The sequence below is a fragment of the Mobula hypostoma genome, chromosome 30 (assembly GCF_963921235.1).
Source record: "Mobula hypostoma chromosome 30, sMobHyp1.1, whole genome shotgun sequence".
NCBI lineage: Eukaryota > Metazoa > Chordata > Chondrichthyes > Myliobatiformes > Myliobatidae > Mobula > Mobula hypostoma.
In genome coordinates, this window is record NC_086126.1 from 7542735 (window position 1) to 7561514 (window position 18780).

The 18780-nt window shown below is 49.4% G+C and overlaps 1 protein-coding gene across 1 annotated transcript in view; it reads right to left on the reverse strand.

The window, feature by feature from the left end:
- LOC134339546 (fermitin family homolog 3-like) overlaps positions 1–18780 on the reverse strand; it is a 93257-nt gene that overhangs the window by 50109 nt on the left and 24368 nt on the right. The window contains exon 2 of the mRNA XM_063036159.1: positions 5875–6052. Within this exon, the coding sequence (XP_062892229.1) occupies positions 5875–6040 (166 nt within the window). The 5' untranslated portion in view covers positions 6041–6052. The remainder of the gene's footprint in view (positions 1–5874; positions 6053–18780) is intronic.

Consider the following 18780-nt stretch of genomic DNA (forward strand, 5'->3'; position numbering starts at 1 on the left):
TACTCAATCCACCCCATCTGGCGCCAACAATCACTCCACGGCCAAAGTCACTTAGATCACGTTTCTTCCCCCATTCTGATGTTTGGTCTGGACAACAACTGAACCTCTTGACCCTGTCCGCATGCTTTTATGCACTGAGTTGCTGCCACGTGATTGGCTGATCAGATGTTTGCATTAACAAGCGGGTGTACAGGCAGACCTAATAAAGTGGCCACTGAGAGTATTTCCTGAACAGGGAGCGAATTCAGAGATTGGAGACGCAAATGGTCTCGGTGGGGGGGGGGGGGGGGTCCTAGTGCAGGACTCCCAAAGGGTTAACTTAGCAGGTTGAGTCGGTATTAAGGAAGGAAAATGCAATGTCAGCAAATTCATTTCCAGAGGACTAGAATATAAACATAAGGATGTAACGCTGAAACTCTGTGAAGCATTGATCGGATCGCACTTGGAGTACGGTGAGCCATTTTGGGCCTAAGAAAGGATGCGCGGACATTGGAGAGGGTTCAGAGGCGGTTTATGACCATGATTCCTGGAATGAAAGGGTTAATGTATGAGGAGTGTTTGATAGCCCAGGGGCCCGTACTCAGATTCAGAATCGGAATCCTTTATTATCGCCAAGTATGTGGACACATACAGGGAATTTGATGCCAGTTTCCCTGAGCTCTCGCTGGACAGAATCAAACAGCAAACAAAACAATAGTGTAAATAATGGTGAACTATATACAATGAGGTATACCTGTGTATGTACAGGTGGACTTGGTTTATAATAGACTAAAATTCAAGTGTTCATAAGACTGATGGCATACGGAAAGAAACTGTTCTTGTACCTATTTGTCCAGGCATACAGTGATCTAAAGCGCCTACCAGAAGGAAGGAGTTGGAACAGATGATGTCCAGGGTGTGATGGGTCCACAATGATGCTGCTCGCTTGCTTCCTGACTCCAGATGCACATAAGTCCTGGATCGAGGGCAGCTTCACAACAATAATCCTTTCCGCAGCCCTGACGGTTCTTTGGAGTCTATTCTTCTCTACTCACTGGAGTTTAGAAGAATAAGGGGACCTCATTGAAACCTACCGAATATTGAAAGGACTAGATAAGAGTGGATGTGGAGAAGATGTCTCCAGCAGTGGGAGCACAGCCTCAGATTAGAAGGATGTCCCATTAGAAGAGAGATGAGGAGGGATTTCTTTAGCCAGAGGACTGCGGAGGCCACGTCATTGGGAATATTTGAAGCGAAGATTGATAGGCTCTTGATTGGTCATGGTGTCAAAGGCAGGAGAACAGAGATAATAAATCAGCCTACTCCACAATCAGTCCAACCCTGAGCATTTGGCGTGTTGGCTGGTCCCGATCCTTTTTCACCATTTAGCGGAGCGTTGCTCCATGCCAACCGCTGTACTCTCCCGCCATCCCGATCTTCCTGGTGCTCTTCGCCGACTTCCCGGAGCTCTTCCCCAGGTCGCACGTGGGGAGGGGGCTCCCCTGATGAACGCGCGGCGTTCGACTGCGCTCGCGGGTTCTCGTCAGCTGAAGTGGACCACGCTTGCAGCCACATTCAGGCTGGTGAGGGGCGAGGGTCACTCACGGTGCACAGGCACGGATCAAGAAAGGAGGGGTGAAGGCAGACGGGGGAGGAGGTGCGAAGGACAATGCAAAGACGTTCCGGTCAGCTTAGCCACTTTCTCAAAAAAAATAAGAGATTCCACCAATGCTGGAAATCCAGAGCAACACACACAAAACGGTGGGGTAACTCAGCAGGTCAAGCAATATCAATGGAGAGGAAAAAACAGTCAGACATTTCTGGACGAGACCCTTCATCAGGACTGGAAAGGAAGGGGGAAGAAGCCAGATTAAGGTGGGGGCAAGAATTAGGAGTTCAAGCTGGCAGGTGATAGGTGAGACCAGCTGAGGGGGGGGGGGCAGAATAAAGTGAGACATTAGGAGAATCCGCATTCTTACTAAGGGCTGTAATATGCCCGAGGAGGGGTGATAGATAAGCTCGTGGCCTAAGGTAGAAGGAGATGAGTTATTAACATCAAACTATCTGCATAATCGCTCAAAGATTTGAACCGCATGTTCATGTAACGAGAGCTGTATAACTCATTTCCTTCTACCTCAGGCCACGAACTTATCAATCACCCCTGCTGTGGGCACTTTCTGGAGGTCCAAGATCCGTATGCTCCCCGACCGCTGGACTTAGTGTGTAAATGTAGGAGGGGACTATGTTGAAAAATAAATGTGCTCAGTTTTCTAAAGTTGACTCCTTCTACCTTCGGTCACGAACTTATCAATCACCCTTCGTATATTTTATTGTTTCAACAATTGAAGTCAAACCATCCTCACCACTAGAATTATTAACCAGGTTTTACGTTGGGATCCCCGCAATTAAAACCACATTAACTGCCTCTGCTAGCTGACCACATCCCTCTCCCCTACGATCCAGCCGCAATGTAAAATGGCCGAGGTCTCGGCGCGAGAGAAGATGGCTCCCGGCAGGAATCACACGCCAAACCCCTCCGCCCTCTGCGCAGACCGGAGAGCGCGGCGGCTGGCACCCTGCCAAGCTTGCTCTCCGAATGGCTTGCCAGCAGCGCGCTGCAACTTCCTGACCCGATCTCGCTCCAGCGCCCAGCTTAACCACTTCCTTCCGCTTCGACATCAGAGGGGAAAGGGGCAAGCAGCAAATGCAGAACAGTGTTGCGTTTCTGGGCCTCTATCGAGCAGAGACAGAGGCAGGGGAAATGACATAACCGAATTGAACTCTCAGTGTACGTGCACAAGTCCACAAGTCATTTCTATCTCCACGCCAATGACTTCACCGTCCTTGCGTTTCATGCAGTCAACATTTCCACCCTTGGCTGCCATCTGCACATCCGGCATGCCCCAGGGTAGAGAGGAGGACAGGATCAGAGGATTTCAGAGGAGGATGAGAGGCGGTTTGAGAGCGGAGGAGGACGAGAGGCCTCTTGACAGTGGTGTATAAGCTGACAAGAGGCAAAGATAGAACGGACAGCCAGAGAATCTTTTCTCCCCTGGCTAATATGAGAGGGCATAATTTTAAGGTGATTGGAGGAAATACACAAATAATTTAAACACAAAATACTCTGCAGATGCTGGAGTCAAAGCAACACTCACAACAGGCTGAAGGAACTCAGCAGGTCAGAGACTCTGAGATTTTTACTGTGCCATGGTCTGTTCTTATCAGATTACGGTATTGCTTTGCACTGTTGTAACTATGTATTATAATTATGTGGTTTTTGTCAGTTTTTCAGTAGGTTTGTCATGTGTTTTCGTGATATCATTGTGGAAAAACATCTTTATCATTTCTTAATGCATGCATTACTAAATGACAATAAAAGGGGACTGCGTGTCCTCATAATCATATGTATTCTTGCAAATGCCTGCAAGAAAATGAATCCCAAGGTCGTATATGGTGACATGTACTTTGATGGGACATTCACCTTGATCTTCATCTTTTCCTCCCACGTCCCGAAGATGTTGCAAGTAGTTTATTAGCTGCTATACTGTACGGCTGGTGGCGGAAGAACTGGTGGGGATGTGGGAGAGAGAAATAAATGGGAGAATGGGGTTCTTTGGGATTGCTCTGAGAGTTGGCAGAGACTGAACGGGCCAGATAGCCTCCTTCCTTCAAGATACAACGCTCAGACTGGGCTGGATGCCGGCAGACGGATTTCAGCGGGGCAGGGGGAGCATTAGTAACGCCAGCTGCACCTCCGAAAATGGGGCACACAAACGGATCGGAGAAGTGAGCAATGCATTAAAGTGGAGGCTGGAGGGTTCTTGGTTAGCCAGGGTAGGCAAAGGCTATGGGGAGAAGGCAGGAGAATGGGGTTGAGAGGGACAGTAAATCAGCCGCGATCGAACGGCAGAGCAGCCTTGATGGGCTGAATAGCCCAGCTCTGTTTCTATATCTTATGGACAGGGGAAATAGAGGATCTGAAGCAGTATTCAAGGCAGACCTGCAGGGGATGTTTCCAATAGTGGGGGAGTCTAGGACCAGAGGGCGCAGCCTCAGATTAGAAGGATAGAATAGAGATGGGGGGAGGGTATTCCTTTAGCCAGATGGTGGTGAGTGTGCGGAATTCATTGCCACAGATAGCTGTTCAGACCATATCATCGGGAATATTTAAAGCAGAGGTTGATAGGGTGGGCAAAGGTTATGGGGAGAAGATGGGAGAGTGGGATTGAGAGGGAAAGTAAATCAGCCATGATGGAATGGTGCAGCAGACTTGATGGGCCAAGTGGCCTAATTCCACCCCTATGTCTTACAATCATATCTTTGCAAATTGGAACTTAAGTTAAATTGCTAACAAAGTAGAGAATTACCCCATCTGTTACTTATTTATATACACACATTCTTTCTCTCTCTTTCCTTTTTCTCCCTCTGTCCCTCTGACTATACCCCTTGCCCATCCTCTGGGCTTCCCCCGCCCCCTTTTCCTTCTCCCTGGGCCTCCTGTCCCATGATCCTCTCATATCCCTTTTGCCAATCACCTGTCCAGCTCTTGGCTCCGTCCCTCCCCCTCCTGTCTTCTCCTATCATTTCGGATCTCCCCCTCCCCCTCCCACTTTCAAATCTCTTACTAGCTCTTCCTTCAGTTAGTCCTGACGAAGGGTCTCGGCCCGAAACGTCGACTGTACCTCTTCCTTGAGATGCTGCCTGGCCTGCTGCGTTCACCAGCAACTTTTATGTGTGTTACAGAGAATTATTCCTGGGTTGTGGGGGGGGGTGGTGGTGGTGGGAGTGTTTCAGACCCCAGCTTTGTGCATAGTTCAAGTCTGCGCACTACTGGAACCACAAAGATAAACTCTGGAACAGTGACACAACTCCTTCCCACTCCTGCACCAATCAGCTATCATATTTTAGTAATAACCGCCATCATCATTATGTATGTAGTCCTGAGGAAGGGTCTCGGCCTGAAAAGTCGACTGTACCTCTTCCTAGAGATGCTGCCTGGCCTGCTGCGTTCACCAGCAACTTTGATGTTTGTTGATCATCATTATGTGTCGTTTTGTATGACATGGGCGATCAGGGTCTTTCTGTGACTACGACTACTCTTGGCAATTTTTTTTTTCCCCCCCACAGAAGTGGTTTGCCATCGCCGTCTTCTGGGCAGCGTCTTCACAAGACGGGTGACCCTCAGCCATTATCAATACTCTTCAGAGATTGTCTGCCTGGCGTCAGTGGTCGCGTAATATGCACCGTGACTTGTGAAATGCACCGGCTGCTCGTACGACCATCCACCACCTGCTCCAACGCCTTCACGTGACCCCGATCGGGGGGACGAGGCAGGTGAGACACCTTGCCCGTGGGTGACCTACAGGCTAGCGGAGGGAAGGAGCACCTCACACCTCCTTTGGTAGAGACGTATCTCCACCCTGCCGCCCAATAATAATAAATAGGTAATAAATAACACTGAGAACATGAGTGGTAGAGCCCTTAAAAATGAGTCCATAGGTTGTGGAATCAGTTCAGAGTTGAGGTGAGTGAAGTTACTTTCCTCTGGTTCAGGAGCCTGATGGTTGAAGGGTAATTACCAGTTCTGAACCTGGTGGTGTGGGACCCGAGGCTCCAGTAATGACAGCAGCGAGAAGAAAGCACGACCTACAGGGTGGGCATCCTCATGATGGACTCTATTGCGATGTGGTCAATGGTGAGAAAGGCTTTGTATGTGACGGGACCGGCCTGCATTCACCAATTTTTCTGTGGGCTTTTCAATTCTTGGGCACTACCAGGACGAAAAGGAATGAGGGGGGAGATTCTTCGGGAATACAAATACTAGCTGAACGGCCTTGCACAATAGAAAAGGAGGCCTCCATATCTATGATCACGTTGAGCGTTGGTAGAACTTACTAATTTTCTCCACGAGCTGCAGGATCACACCGCCAATGTGAACATCGCCCGTGACCCGCAGCGTAATGGGGTCTGCCTCGGGGCCCAGCTCCTCGACCGCGATCTTCAGCTCCCACGAGGCGTCGATGTAGTCCCCGCTGGCCGTCTTGATGCCACCCAGGGCCATGTTCCAGCATACCTGTCGGCGGGAGAGCAGCCAATGAGACACAGAGCCCGCGGAGGACGGAGACGGGCGAGGCAGGGAGCGCCCAGCTGGGCGGGGAGAGGGTGGGGTGGGAAGTGGAATCCCAGTTCACGCTTTGTACGATTGAGCAGTGCCAACTTTCTATTGGCAGGGGCCACCTGATCTACTGGGCATTTCCGCAGAAATCCCTGTCTCTACCTGGGATTCCTGGTAAGTCGTAAACACCAGAGGTTCTACAGATGCTAGAAGTCCAGGGTAACACACACGCGAAACGCTGGAGGAACCCAGCAGGGCAGGCAGCACCCACAGAGGGGAATTAACAGTCGACATTCCGTGCCAAGACCCCCTCACCAGTCCCGATGAAGGGTCTCGGCCTGAAACGTCGACTCCTTACTCCTCTCCATAGATGCTGCCTGACCTGCTGAGTTCCTCCAGCAGTTTGTGTGCGTTACCCAAGAACCTCACGGCAATTCCTGGCTCTGCCTTGGAATTTAGCTTTTGAGAAAGTAAAAGGAACAAGGAAAACAGGGAAGAGATATATATAAAAAAAAGGAGTAAGTTACTCAGGAGACAGAAGTGATAGGGACTCTGCTAGGCATTGCCTCCCTCATTACCACCAATTTCTTAATCTCACTATTTTCATGCAATAATGGGTTTAAAGGTGCGATATGTGAAATTAACCACAGGAAGAGGCCATTTGGCCCATTGAGTTAAGGCTAGCTCAGGTTAGTCCCCCCCCCACCTCTTCACATCTACGGGCATGTCCTCCGCCAGGACGTGCCCTCTTCTCGTTGCTAACATCAGGGAGGAGGTACAGGAGCCTGAAGGCACACACTCAACGATTCAGGAACAGCTTCTTCCCCTCTGCCGTCTGATTTCTGAATGGACATTGAACCCATGAACACTACCTCTCTACTTTTTTCTCCCCCCTCTCTCCTTTTGCACCGCTTATTTAATTTAACTTTATTTATTATGTAATAAAAATGCATCACGACAAATTTCACGACATATGCCGGTGATATTAAACCCGATTCTGGTTTCCGCTACAAGTCCAGTCCTTTCACAATGACCAGCCTACTCCCCCTTCAGAATCAGAATCGGGAATATTACTGTACTTCAAGAAATCTGCCGCCTTGCAGCAGCAGTCCATAAAATAAACTATAACTTACAATAAGAAATATTTATACTTTTGACCTCCAAAAGGACCACAAACTTATCATAGGGTTTGGAGGCTCGCGAGCCTCAATGATCCGGAGAGCTGTGTTGGCTGGAGTCAGGGCTTTGTGCTTTGGCTCTTGGTAAGGGTCACCCATGCCAAACAGGGTCAAAGGGTAGAGATCAGACTAAGAGTGGTCCACCGGTCCTCCAGGTTCCGGGGTTCATCTCAGGGTTAGCAACCCTGACTGGTCAAACAAAACTGTTACGGAAACAGCGATGAAGAATCCTTCTACACCTGAGTGAGACGGTATTCCTGAGTCTCCACCCGGGACTTGCGTGACTGACAGTCGCAAAAACCGCGAGGAGGCTACTGGCACGATGAAGGAAGCCCTGAACACCGCCAGAGATGGAGGACCTTCATCGCTGCCCGAAACGCCAGCAGCGTAATAGGCAGTGTTCATAATAGATGATCATGGGTGGTTCAGAAAGCTGATGGTGGAGGGGAAGAAGTTGTTCCTAAAACGTTGAGCATGTGGCTTCAGGCTCCCGGATCTCCTCCCTGATGGTAGCAATCATGCCCTGAAGGGTGAGGTTCCTGAGTGATGGATACCGCCTACTTGAGGCAATGCCCTCGAAAACCACTGCATCGTCACATCATTGCCAGGTTGTTTAACACACTCCAGGGTTTGTGTGAAAAAAACTTATCAGGAGTTCCTCTTGCCTTAATCTTACATTGGCGCTACAAAGTTTGTAAACCCTGCCGAAATTTTCTCTGTCACAAACACGAGGAAATCTGCAGATGCTGAAATTTCAAGCAACACACATCAAAGTTGCTGGTGAACGCAGCAGGCCAGGCGGAAGAGGCACAGTCGACGTTTCGGGCCGAGACCCTTCATCCGGATTATCTTGATATTGCATGCTCTCGCTATTTGTTGCTGCCCTGTGGATTTGCTGGGTGTGCCCGCAGGAAAATGAACCCCAGGGCTGTATGTGGCGACAAGTATGTACTCTGATAATAAAATTCACTTTGAACTTTTGCTTTGCCCTGGATGGACTCGAGCTTCTTGGGAGGTGTTGAAGCTGCACTCACAGAGAGAATTCTACCACTCTCCCGACGGTGGTAGGCCAGAAAATGAGTCACTGGCGTAACATTTGACCAACCCCTGCAGTCAAGGCACGCATGTGACTGGTGCAGTTGAATTCCTGATCAATAGTTACCCCCGGGTGCTGAAGGTGGGGGAGTCGACCACCTGCCACGGGCGGCAAGCTAGAATGGTGGTTGGCGTAACCGGAGATCAGGGTTCAATACTCTACCCGGCCTGAAAAGAGTTTGGATGTTTCCCCCCCCTCACCGTAACCACATGGGATTCCTCCGGGTGCTCCAGTTTCCTCCCACATTCCAAAGACGTACGGGTTAGAGTTAGTGAGTTGTGGCCGTGCAAAATTGGCGCCGGAAGTGTGGCCCCCAGCACATACTCGGACTGCGTTGATCATCGGCGCAAAATGACGCACTTCTCTGTATGTCTCAGTGCGTACAAGACCATAAGCTATAGGAACAGAATTAGGCCATTTGGCCCATCGAAAAGTCTGCTCTGCCATTTCATTACGGCAGATCCATTTTCCCTCTCAGCCCCCATCTCCTGCCTTCTCCCTCATGCCCTGACTACTTAAGAATCGATCAACCTCTGCCTTAAATATACCCAAAGACTCGGCCTCCACGGCTGCCTGGGCAAAGAATTCCTCAGATTCACCTCCCTCTGGCTAAGGAAATTCCTCCTCATCTCCATTGCAAAAGGATGCCCCTGTGCTGAGGCTGTGTCCTCTGGTCTTAGACTTCCCCCTGTCGGAAGCATCCCCTCCACATCCACTCTATCGAGGCCTTTCAACATTCCATCGGTTACCCCTCATTCTTCCGAATTCCAGTGAGTACAGGCCCAGAGCCATCAAACGGTCTTCATACGATAAGCCGTTCAAACCTGATAAGCATTTCTTGTGAGCTTCCTTTGAACCCTCACCAATGTCAGCACATCCCTTCTTAGATAAGAGGCCCAAGTGTGTAACAAATGAAGCTAATCCTTATCTAATACTGGTCAGCACGTGTGAGCTAGTTTGATCTGCCAGTCTGCAAAACTGACAAAAAAAATGCCAGGCTGGAGAAAGAGAACGGGTTACCAAGCAAGCGAACAGGGAGAAGGGGACAGACTAATTGAATCGCCCGGAGGTTGGTCGATGGGTCATACGACCAGAACCAGGTTTAATATCGCAGGTGTGTTATCTTTGTGGCAATGCAATATATAATAATAGAAAAAACAATTACAGTAAAGGATGCATATGTTAAATAGTTAAATTAAATAAGTAGTGCTATATAGAAATAAAAAAGTAGTGAGGTAGTGTTTATGGGTTCAATGTCCATTCAGAAACCGGACGGCAGAGGGGAAGAAGCTGTTCCTGAATCGTTGAGTGTGTGTCTTCAGGCTCCTGTACCTCCTTCCTGATGCTGGTAATGAGAAGAGGGCATGTCCTGGGTGGTGGGGGTCTTTAATGACAGACGCCGCCTTCCTGAGGCATCGCTCCTTGAAGATGTCCTGGATACTACGGAGGCTGGTGCCCATGATGGAGCTGACTGAGTTTACAACTCTCTGCAGCTTCCCTCGATCCCGTACATTAGCCCTCTTCCCCCCCCCACCCCACCTCCACACCAGACGGTGACGCAGCCAGTTAGAATGCCCTCCCCGGCACATTGCGGAAATCCGCCGGTGCCTTTGGTGACGCGCCGAATCTCCTCAAACTCCAAACGAAATACAGCCGCCGTCGTGCCTTCTCAGACGCGGACGTGGGAAAGCACGCCAGGATTATGAGTTGCGTACTTACTGTGAGGGCTTCCACTCAAAGTCTGACACAGGTCCGACAGTCAGTGCTGAGTAAACTGCGACCTTCTGATTCGAACCCCTCCCCACCACCCACCCCACCCGAGATCCAATTGTCGAGGTACGAGTGGGAGCCAGGAATCCCTGGAGACGTGGGAAGACCACATGGCCCAAACCCCGATGCAGCCACCTAGCTCGCTGTCGATGTGGTGGGCAGCCAGTTCGGCCTTGTCTCGACTGCAGCGTCCGGCCAGGAAGAGCGGGCAGGATCGTCTTGATTTCCCGAAGCTCACCGGCTGGGCGCGGCTCCAAACTGCAGCAAAGTTCCACCTGTCTGATTGCGGGCTGTTTACTGACGCTACGTCACTGGCTTATAAATTCTTGGACTGATATCAGTCCTTGCAGCATGCGAGCTCATAACCCCGACTGGCACCCAGAGGCCACTTTATTAGCTACTTCCTGGGCGTATGTTTGTGATCTTCTGCTGCTGCTGTAGCCCGTCCACTTCAAGGCTCGACGTGCTGTGCGTTCAGAGAGGCCCTTCTGCGCACCGCTGTCGTAACGGGTGGTTATTTCAGTTACTGTCGCCTTCCCGTCAGCTCGAACCAGTCTGGCCATTCTCCCCTGACCCCTCTCATTAACGGGGCTTTTTCCGCCCACAGAACCGCCTCTCACTGGATGTAAACACGAGGAATTCTGCAGATGCCACGGCCTCCTCTACTGTAAAGATGAAGCCACACTCAGGTTGGAGGAACAACACCTTGTATTCCGTCTGGGTAGCCTCCAACCTGATGGCATGAACATTGACTTCTCTAAGTTCCGCTAATGCCCCACCTCCCCCTCGTACCCCATCTGTTACTTATTTTTATACACACATTCTTTCTCTCACTCTCCTTTTTCTCCCTCTGTCCCTCTGAATATACCCCTTGCCCATCCTCTGGGTTCCCCCCCCTTTTCCTTCTCCCTGGGCCTCCTGTCCCACGATCCTCTCATATCCCTTTTGCCAATCACCTGTCCAGCTCTTGGCTCCATCCCTCCCCCTCCTGTCTTCTCCTATCATTTTGGATCTCCCTCTCCCCCTTTCAAATCTCTTACTATCTCTTCCTTCAGTTAGTCCTGACGAAGGGTCTCGGCCCGAAACGTCAACTGTACCTCTTCCTCGAGATGCTGCCTGGCCTGCTGCGTTCACCAGCAACTTTTATGTCTCTCACTGGATTTTTTTCTTCCACCATTCCTTGCAATCTCTAGTGACTGCCGTGTGTGGAAAAAACCCCAGGAGATCAGTAGTTTCTGAGGTCCTCAAACCATTCCATCCTGCACCAGCATTCCGCGATCAAAGTCGCTTAGATCACATGTCTTCCCCCATTCCAGTGTTTGGTCTGAACCTCTTGGCCGCCCCTGCGTGCTTTTATGCATTGAGATGCTGCCATGTGATTGGCTGATTGGGTATTTGCATTAACAAGGTGTACCTAATGAAGTGGTCGCTGACTGTAGATGGACAGTCCTCTGTGTGAGACGTTTTGTATCACATCCGAGGAGATTAGATTCAGACTGTCATACCTGCTCTGCACTGAGAAGTCAGACCTGTGTCAGACTTAATAATCCTGACATATTTACCCAAGTTCACGTCTAAGGTGGCTGTTATGTGACCCATTGACCAGCCTCAGTACAATCTAATTGGTCGGTCACCTTCTCCGATTTACTTGCCCGTGATCTATTCTCTCCCACGCGACCCCATCAGCTCCCCCCCAACCCCGCGCCCGATTCTCCTGCAACCTAGCGACAACTAACCCACTAACCCCACCCCCCGACGCGTCCGGGACGTGGGAGAAAACTGGGGCAGCCCACAGGGAGGGGGTGGAAGCGCCACCCAGGCAGCACCCCGGAGGTCGGAGTCGAAGCCGGGGTCCCCAGAGGCGCGAGGCGGCGGCACTACCCGCCGCAGCACTCTGCCGACCGTCTCTTCCCCACCCCCACCCCTCCCTTTGCTTCAAACGCCGCATGCGCAATCTGTTGCCCAGAAAGAGGAAGAGCCCTGGGTCACCAGCAGAAGGAAATAAGGTTAAAAGCTGCTGAGCAAGTTTTCGGAGATGCGAAACACTGAGGCTCTCACATCCACTTCTGAGCTTGTGAAGCTAATTTAGAAACCGTGAGCCCCGGCACCAAAGGGGTAATGAGCTTTTTAAACAAAAAAAAAAGATTAGCTGATGGCCACGTCGGTGGATACACTTAAAGCAGAGGTTCATAGCTTCTTGATGGGTAAGGGTGTCAATGGTTTGGGGGAGGAGGCAGGGGAATGCAGCAAATAGTTTAACAGTTCCATTTAATATCAGAGAATGTAGACAATGTGGGGACTCCTTAATTTCACAAGGCAGAATTCACCCAGACTGTTAAGGGTTAAATTCACCGTGTATGTTACGTGTTACCTTGTACGTTATTACGTTTTTAGAATTATTACTCACTCATGTCGATTTTTGTCCACACTCCTACACGTGGCCAAGTGGTTAAGGCATTGAACTAGCTACCTGAAGGTCGTGAGTTCGAGCCTCAGCCGAGGCAACGTGTTGTGTCCTTGAGCAAGGCACTTAACCACACGTTGCTCTGCGACGACACCGGTGCCAAGCTGTATGGGTCCTAATGCCCTTCCCTTGGACAACATCGGTGTTGTGGAGAGGGGAGACTCGCAGCATTGTCTTCCATACAACCTTGCCCAGGCCTGCGCCCTGGAGAGTGAAGACTTTCCAGGCGCAGATCCATGGTCTCGCAAGACTAACGGATACCTTTAATGTAGGAGGGAAGGGTTAGGTTGATCTTCGGGTAGGTTAGGAGGTCGGCTGAAGGATCTGCACAGTCTCTACGTCCCCGTAACAAGGCAATCCAGAGCGGAAGGAGATGAGGAAAAGTGCAGTCTCGGGCGGGAGGGGCGGCATAGGGCGGGGAAGCCCGTGGAGGAGCAGGGAGAAGGGGCAGCCACTGCCCCCCACCCCGGTGATCGAGACAGACCAAAGTTGGTGCAGGGAGTATGGGACGCCGGCATGAAAACACGAAAGGGTGGGATATTCTGCTCAAGGTGTGACTTGTAACCAGCAATTAGATAAAAGGTTACTGGGGGCGGGGGGAGAAGAAGAGAGAAAGACAGGGTGGTCCAGACCATGTAGATCCTCGAATGAACAAAATGGGTCTGATAGGACCCTTACCTAATGGCTGCTCAGAGTGTGACGGATGTCATTTTTAATTTTTATTGAAATACAGCTTGGTATCAATCCTTCCGGACCTTCGAGCCGCACCACCCGTCAATTTCCCCCGACTTTAACCCTAGCCAGTTAACCTACCGGTTGGTAGGTCTTTGAACTGTGGGAGGAAACCAGGGCGCCCGGAGGAAACCCACACGGTCGTGGGGAGAACGTACAAACTTCTCACAGGCAGCGGCGGGAATTGAACCCGGGTCACCGGTACTGTAAGCCGTCGTGCTAACCACTACACCACCATGCCACCCCGCGAGCCACAAAGATCCGAGTATTAAGAGCTAATGACTGAATAAACAAAACTGAGGAAAATTGAATTCCAACCCCTCCCCACCCCCTCAAAGATTGTTTTTGAGAGATAGAAACATAGAAAATAGGTGCAGGAGTAGGCCATTCGGCCCTTCGAGCCTGCACCGCCATTTATTATGATCATGGCTGATCATCCAACTCGGAACCCCGCCCCAGCCTTCCCTCCATACCCCCTGATCCCCGTAGCCACAAGGGCCATATCTAACACCCTCTTAAATATAGCCAATGAACTGGCCTCAACTGTTTCCTGTGGCAGAGAATTCCACAGATTCACCACTCTCTGTGTGAAGAAGTTTTTCCTCATCTCGGTCCTAAAAGGCTTCCCCTCTATCCTCAAACTGTGGCCCCTCGTTCTGGACTTCCCCAACATCGGGAACAATCTTCCTGCTTCCTATAGATGCTGCTTGGCCTGCTGCGTTCACCAGCAACTTTGATGTATGTTGCTTGAATTTCCAGCATCTGCAGAATTCCTGTTGTTTCCTGCATCTAGCCTGTCCAATCCCTTTAGGATCTTATACGTTTCAATCAGATCCCCCCTCAATCTTCTAAATTCCAACGAGTACAAGCCCAGTTCATCCAGTCTTTCGCCATATGAAAGTCCTGCCATCCCAGGAATCAATCTGGTGAACCTTCTTTGTACATCTCTAAGGCAAGGATGTCTTTCCTCAGATTAGGGGACCAAAACTGCACACAATACTCCAGGTGTGGTCTCACCAAGGCCTTGTACAACTGCAGTAGTACCTCCCTGCTCCTGTACTCAAATCCTCTCGCTATAAATGCCAGCATACCATTCGCCTTTTTCACCGCCTGCTGTACCTGCATGCCCACTTTCAATGACTGGTGTATAATGACACCCATGTCTTGTTGCACCTCCCCTTTTCCTAATCGGCCACCATTCAGATAATAATTCAGATACAAGCAGGGAGAGCCTCTGCTCCTAGCGTGGGGGACTCGGGTTCGAAATTGACCTCCAGCGCTGCCCGTGTGGAGTCCGCACGCTCTCCTTGTGACTACATGCACTTTCGCCAAGCGCTCTAGTTTTGCCGTTGCTGCAGCTGCTCGGCCGAGCGTTGTGGGCACGCTACGTTGGCACCGGAATGCGTGGCGCCACCTGCGTTCTGCCCCCCCACCCTTAGGCGAGTTGGCTGTTAACGCAAATGACGAGTTTCACTGTAGATAAACCTGATCTAACATCCCAAAGACCTCCTCCAAGAGGACCACAACCTTGTCGTTGGGTTTGGAGGCTCGTGTGCCTCAGTGACCCACAGAGCTAGGTTGGCTGGAGTCAGGGCTTTAAGCTTTTGCAGTTCGTAGGGTCACCCATGCCAGACAGGTCAAAGGGTAGAGGTCAGACTAAGAGTGGTCCACCGGTCCTCCAGGTTCGGGGGTTCAGCTCAGGGCTAACAACCCCGACTGGTCAAACAGAAAAACTGTTACGGAAACAGCAACGAAGAATCCTTCTCCATCTGAGTGAGACAGTATTCCTGAGTCTCCACCCGAGACTTGCGTGACTGACAGTAGTGAAAACCAAGAGGAAGCTACTGACACGATGAAGGAAGCTCTGAACACTGCCAGAGATGGAGGGCGTTCATTGCTGCCCAAAATGCCAGCGGCGTAATGGGCAGTAGGTAACATCCCAAAGACTTGTGGGTGGGTGGGTTAATCTCTGCTATAAATTGCTCCTGGTGTGTGCATGTGGTATTTCTAAATAAAGAAAAATAAAGCTAATTTTTATCTTATCTAGTGTGTGCGAGTGAGGGATAGAATCCGGAAGGAGTTAGTGGAAATGTGGAGAGAATTCTTTTAAAAATTGGGAATTCTTTTAAAAATTGGGATTAACATACCATTAGTGTAAAAGTGTGGCTGAAGGTCAGCATGGGCTTTGGGCTGAATGGTCTGTTTCTGTGCTATAAATCTTGAAGATCCTGAGAACATTTGGGTTGGACCTTAAGAAGGTAAGCAGAGCACTCCCTGTGTGGTGATCGGTTAGAGGCAGTGATGATCGAGAAAGGCCTGGTGAGGGTGTCTATCAGATAGTTCAAATGCGATTGGAAGTTCATGGGCACTTCAGGTTTGCTGGATTTTCCCCAAAGGAAAATTCGGTGAGTTCGTAAGAGCAAAGGAGATGTACCGTGGAGAGATTAGTGACTGGCTGCGTCACCGTCTAGATACTGCACAGGATCGAAGCAAGCTGCAGAGAGTTGTAAATGCAGTCAGCTCCAACATGGGCACCAGCCTCCGTAGTATCCAGGACATCTTCAAGGAAGGCGGCGTCCATCATTAAGGACCCCCATCACCCAGGACGGGCCCTCTTCTCATTGCTACCATCAGGGAGGAGGTACAGGAGCCTGAAGACACACACTCAACGATTCAGGAACAGCTTCTTCCCCTCTGCCATCCGATTTCTGAATGGACATTGAACCCTGAACACCACCTCAGTGCTTTTCTTAATTATTATTTGTTTTTGCACTATTTTTAATTTAACTATTTAATATACCTATACCGTAATTCATCTATTTATTTCACTTTTCTATATTTATCATGTATTGCATTGCACCGTTGCCAGAAAGTTAACAAACTTCACGACACATGCTGGTGATATTCAACCTGATTCTGATTCTGCGCCAGTGAAGAGGGTCCAGTTCCCGATGCTGTCCGTACTCCCTGTATGGTGAGAGGTTAGAGGCAGGTGACCCAGGGAGGCTTGGGGACGGCATCTATGCTCACCGATAATTGGAATGTGGTTGGGAGATCACGGGGCAGTTCGATTCGCTGAACGGACATGCTCGCCCCGTGACGGCGCAGGTTTCCCTTGGGTGCTCCTGTTCCCTCCCACGCTCCGAAGACGTGGGGGCTGGGGTTAGCAAGTCATGTGGGCGACTCCTGCGGACGGCTCCCCCCCCCCAGCACAATCCTCGTGTTGGTTGTTGATGTAGATGAGGCTTTTCATGTTCCAACGCAGGTGCGACAAATAAAGACAAACTGACAGTGAGCCCTGTGAGGTGAGGCCTCCATTGGTCAGAGTCAACCACAGATATTGCGCCCTAGATGTCTAGATACACAAGCCAGGGCAGTGCATAGAACATAGAAATCTACAGCACATTACAGGCCCTTCGGCCCACAATGTTGTGCCGACCATGTAACCCACTCTAGAAATTGCCTCGCCTGCCTCTAACCTCTCACCATACAGGGATGACTCTCCTAATGATTTATACTGCTCTTCTCATCAACACAGTAATATTGCTAACGTAAGCACCCCTAGTCTAAATGTTTGTTGTTTTTTTTTGGAAAATAGAGAATTAACACAAGTAAAGGGAAAGATTTGGGAAAGGGATTAAAAAAATGAAAAAATTAAGTAAATAAGTACATAGGGATTGGATAATTATGTCTGCGGGCAGGAACAAGCACAAACAAATTGGGATATAAACACCTACAATGGTTGGTATACAGGCTTGTATGCAACATTTTGGACCAGTGGAAATGGTCCAGAAGGGTTGTATGGAAACTATTATTACCATTTTTCTTAACAACTAATTTCATTACTTAGCCTAATAGGTTAGATTTACCACAGTACATAATTATCTATTTAAATGTTTATTTTGCTTTTATATCATCTCAATGTGTACTTAAGAATGTATAAATAATTGTAGTTTTATACATATAAAAAAATGGAAAAGGTTATATGTGTGAAAAAAGTACATGATAATTGTGAACTCCTTATCCAAATAAAAATAAAATAAAAAAAAAAGAAATTGCCTCGAATTTCCCTAGCACAAAGCCCTCAGCCCCCTGTTTTTCTAAGTTCTATGTACCTACCTAAGAAGCTCTTAAAAGACCCTATTGTATCCACTTCTACCACTACCGCCAGCAGTGTATTCCATGCACCCACCACTCAGTGAAAAACCCCCTGACATCTCCTCGGTACCTATTTCCAAGCACCTTAAAACTAACTATGACCCCTTGTGTTAACCATTTCAGCCCTGGGAAAAAGCCTCTGGCTATCCACACGATCAATGCCTCTCATCATCTTGTACACCTCTATCAGGTCACCTCTCATCCTCCGTCGCTCCAAGGAGAAAAGGCCAAGTTCACTCAGCCTATTCTCATAAGGTACATTCTCCAATCCTGGCAACATCCTTGTAAATCTCCTCTGCACTCTCTCTACAGTATCCAAATCCTTCCTGTAATGAGGTGACCAGAACTGAACACAGTACTCCAGGTGGGGTCTGACCAAGGTCTTATATAGCCTCCTGGCTCTGGAACTCAATCCCACGGTTGATGAAGGCCAACACACCATATGCCTTCTTAACAACACTGTCAACCTGTGCAGCAGCTTTGAGCATCCTATCGACATGGACCCCAAGATCTCCCAGATCCTCCACACTACCAAGAGACTTACCATTTATATTATATTTTCTTCAAACTGGACCTACCAAAATGAACCACTTCACGATTATCTGGGTTGAAGTCCATCTGCCACTTCTCAGTCCAGTTCTGCATCCTATCGATGTCCCGCTGTAAATTCTGACATCCCTCCAGACTAGCCACAACACCCCCAACCTTTGTGTCATCAACAAACTTACTAACCCAACCCTTCTACTTCCTCATCCAGGTCATTTATAAAAATCACAAAGAGGAGGAGTCCCAGAACAGATCCCTGTGGAACAGCACTGGTCACTGGCCTCCATGCAGAATATGAACCATCTACAACCACCTTTTCCTTCTCTGGGCAAGCCAATTCTGGATCCACAAAGCAAGGTCCCCTTGGATCCCATACCTCCTTACTTTCTGAAGGAGGTTTGCATGGGGAATCTCATCAAATGCCTTACTGAAATCCATATACACTACATCCACTGCTCTACCTTCATCAATGTGTTTAGTCACATCCTCAAAGAATTCAATCAGGCTTGTAAGGCACGACCTGCTCTGACAAAACCATGCTGACTATCCGTAGATTATGTCTCTCCAAATGCTCATAAACCCTGCCTCTCAGGATCTTCCCCAACAACTTGCCCATCACCGACTCACTGGTCTATAACTTCCTGGGTTAGCTCTAGTCCCTTTCTTGAACAAGGGAACAACATTTGAAACCCTCTAATCCTCTGGTAATTCTCCTGTCCCTATTGATGATGCAAAGATCATA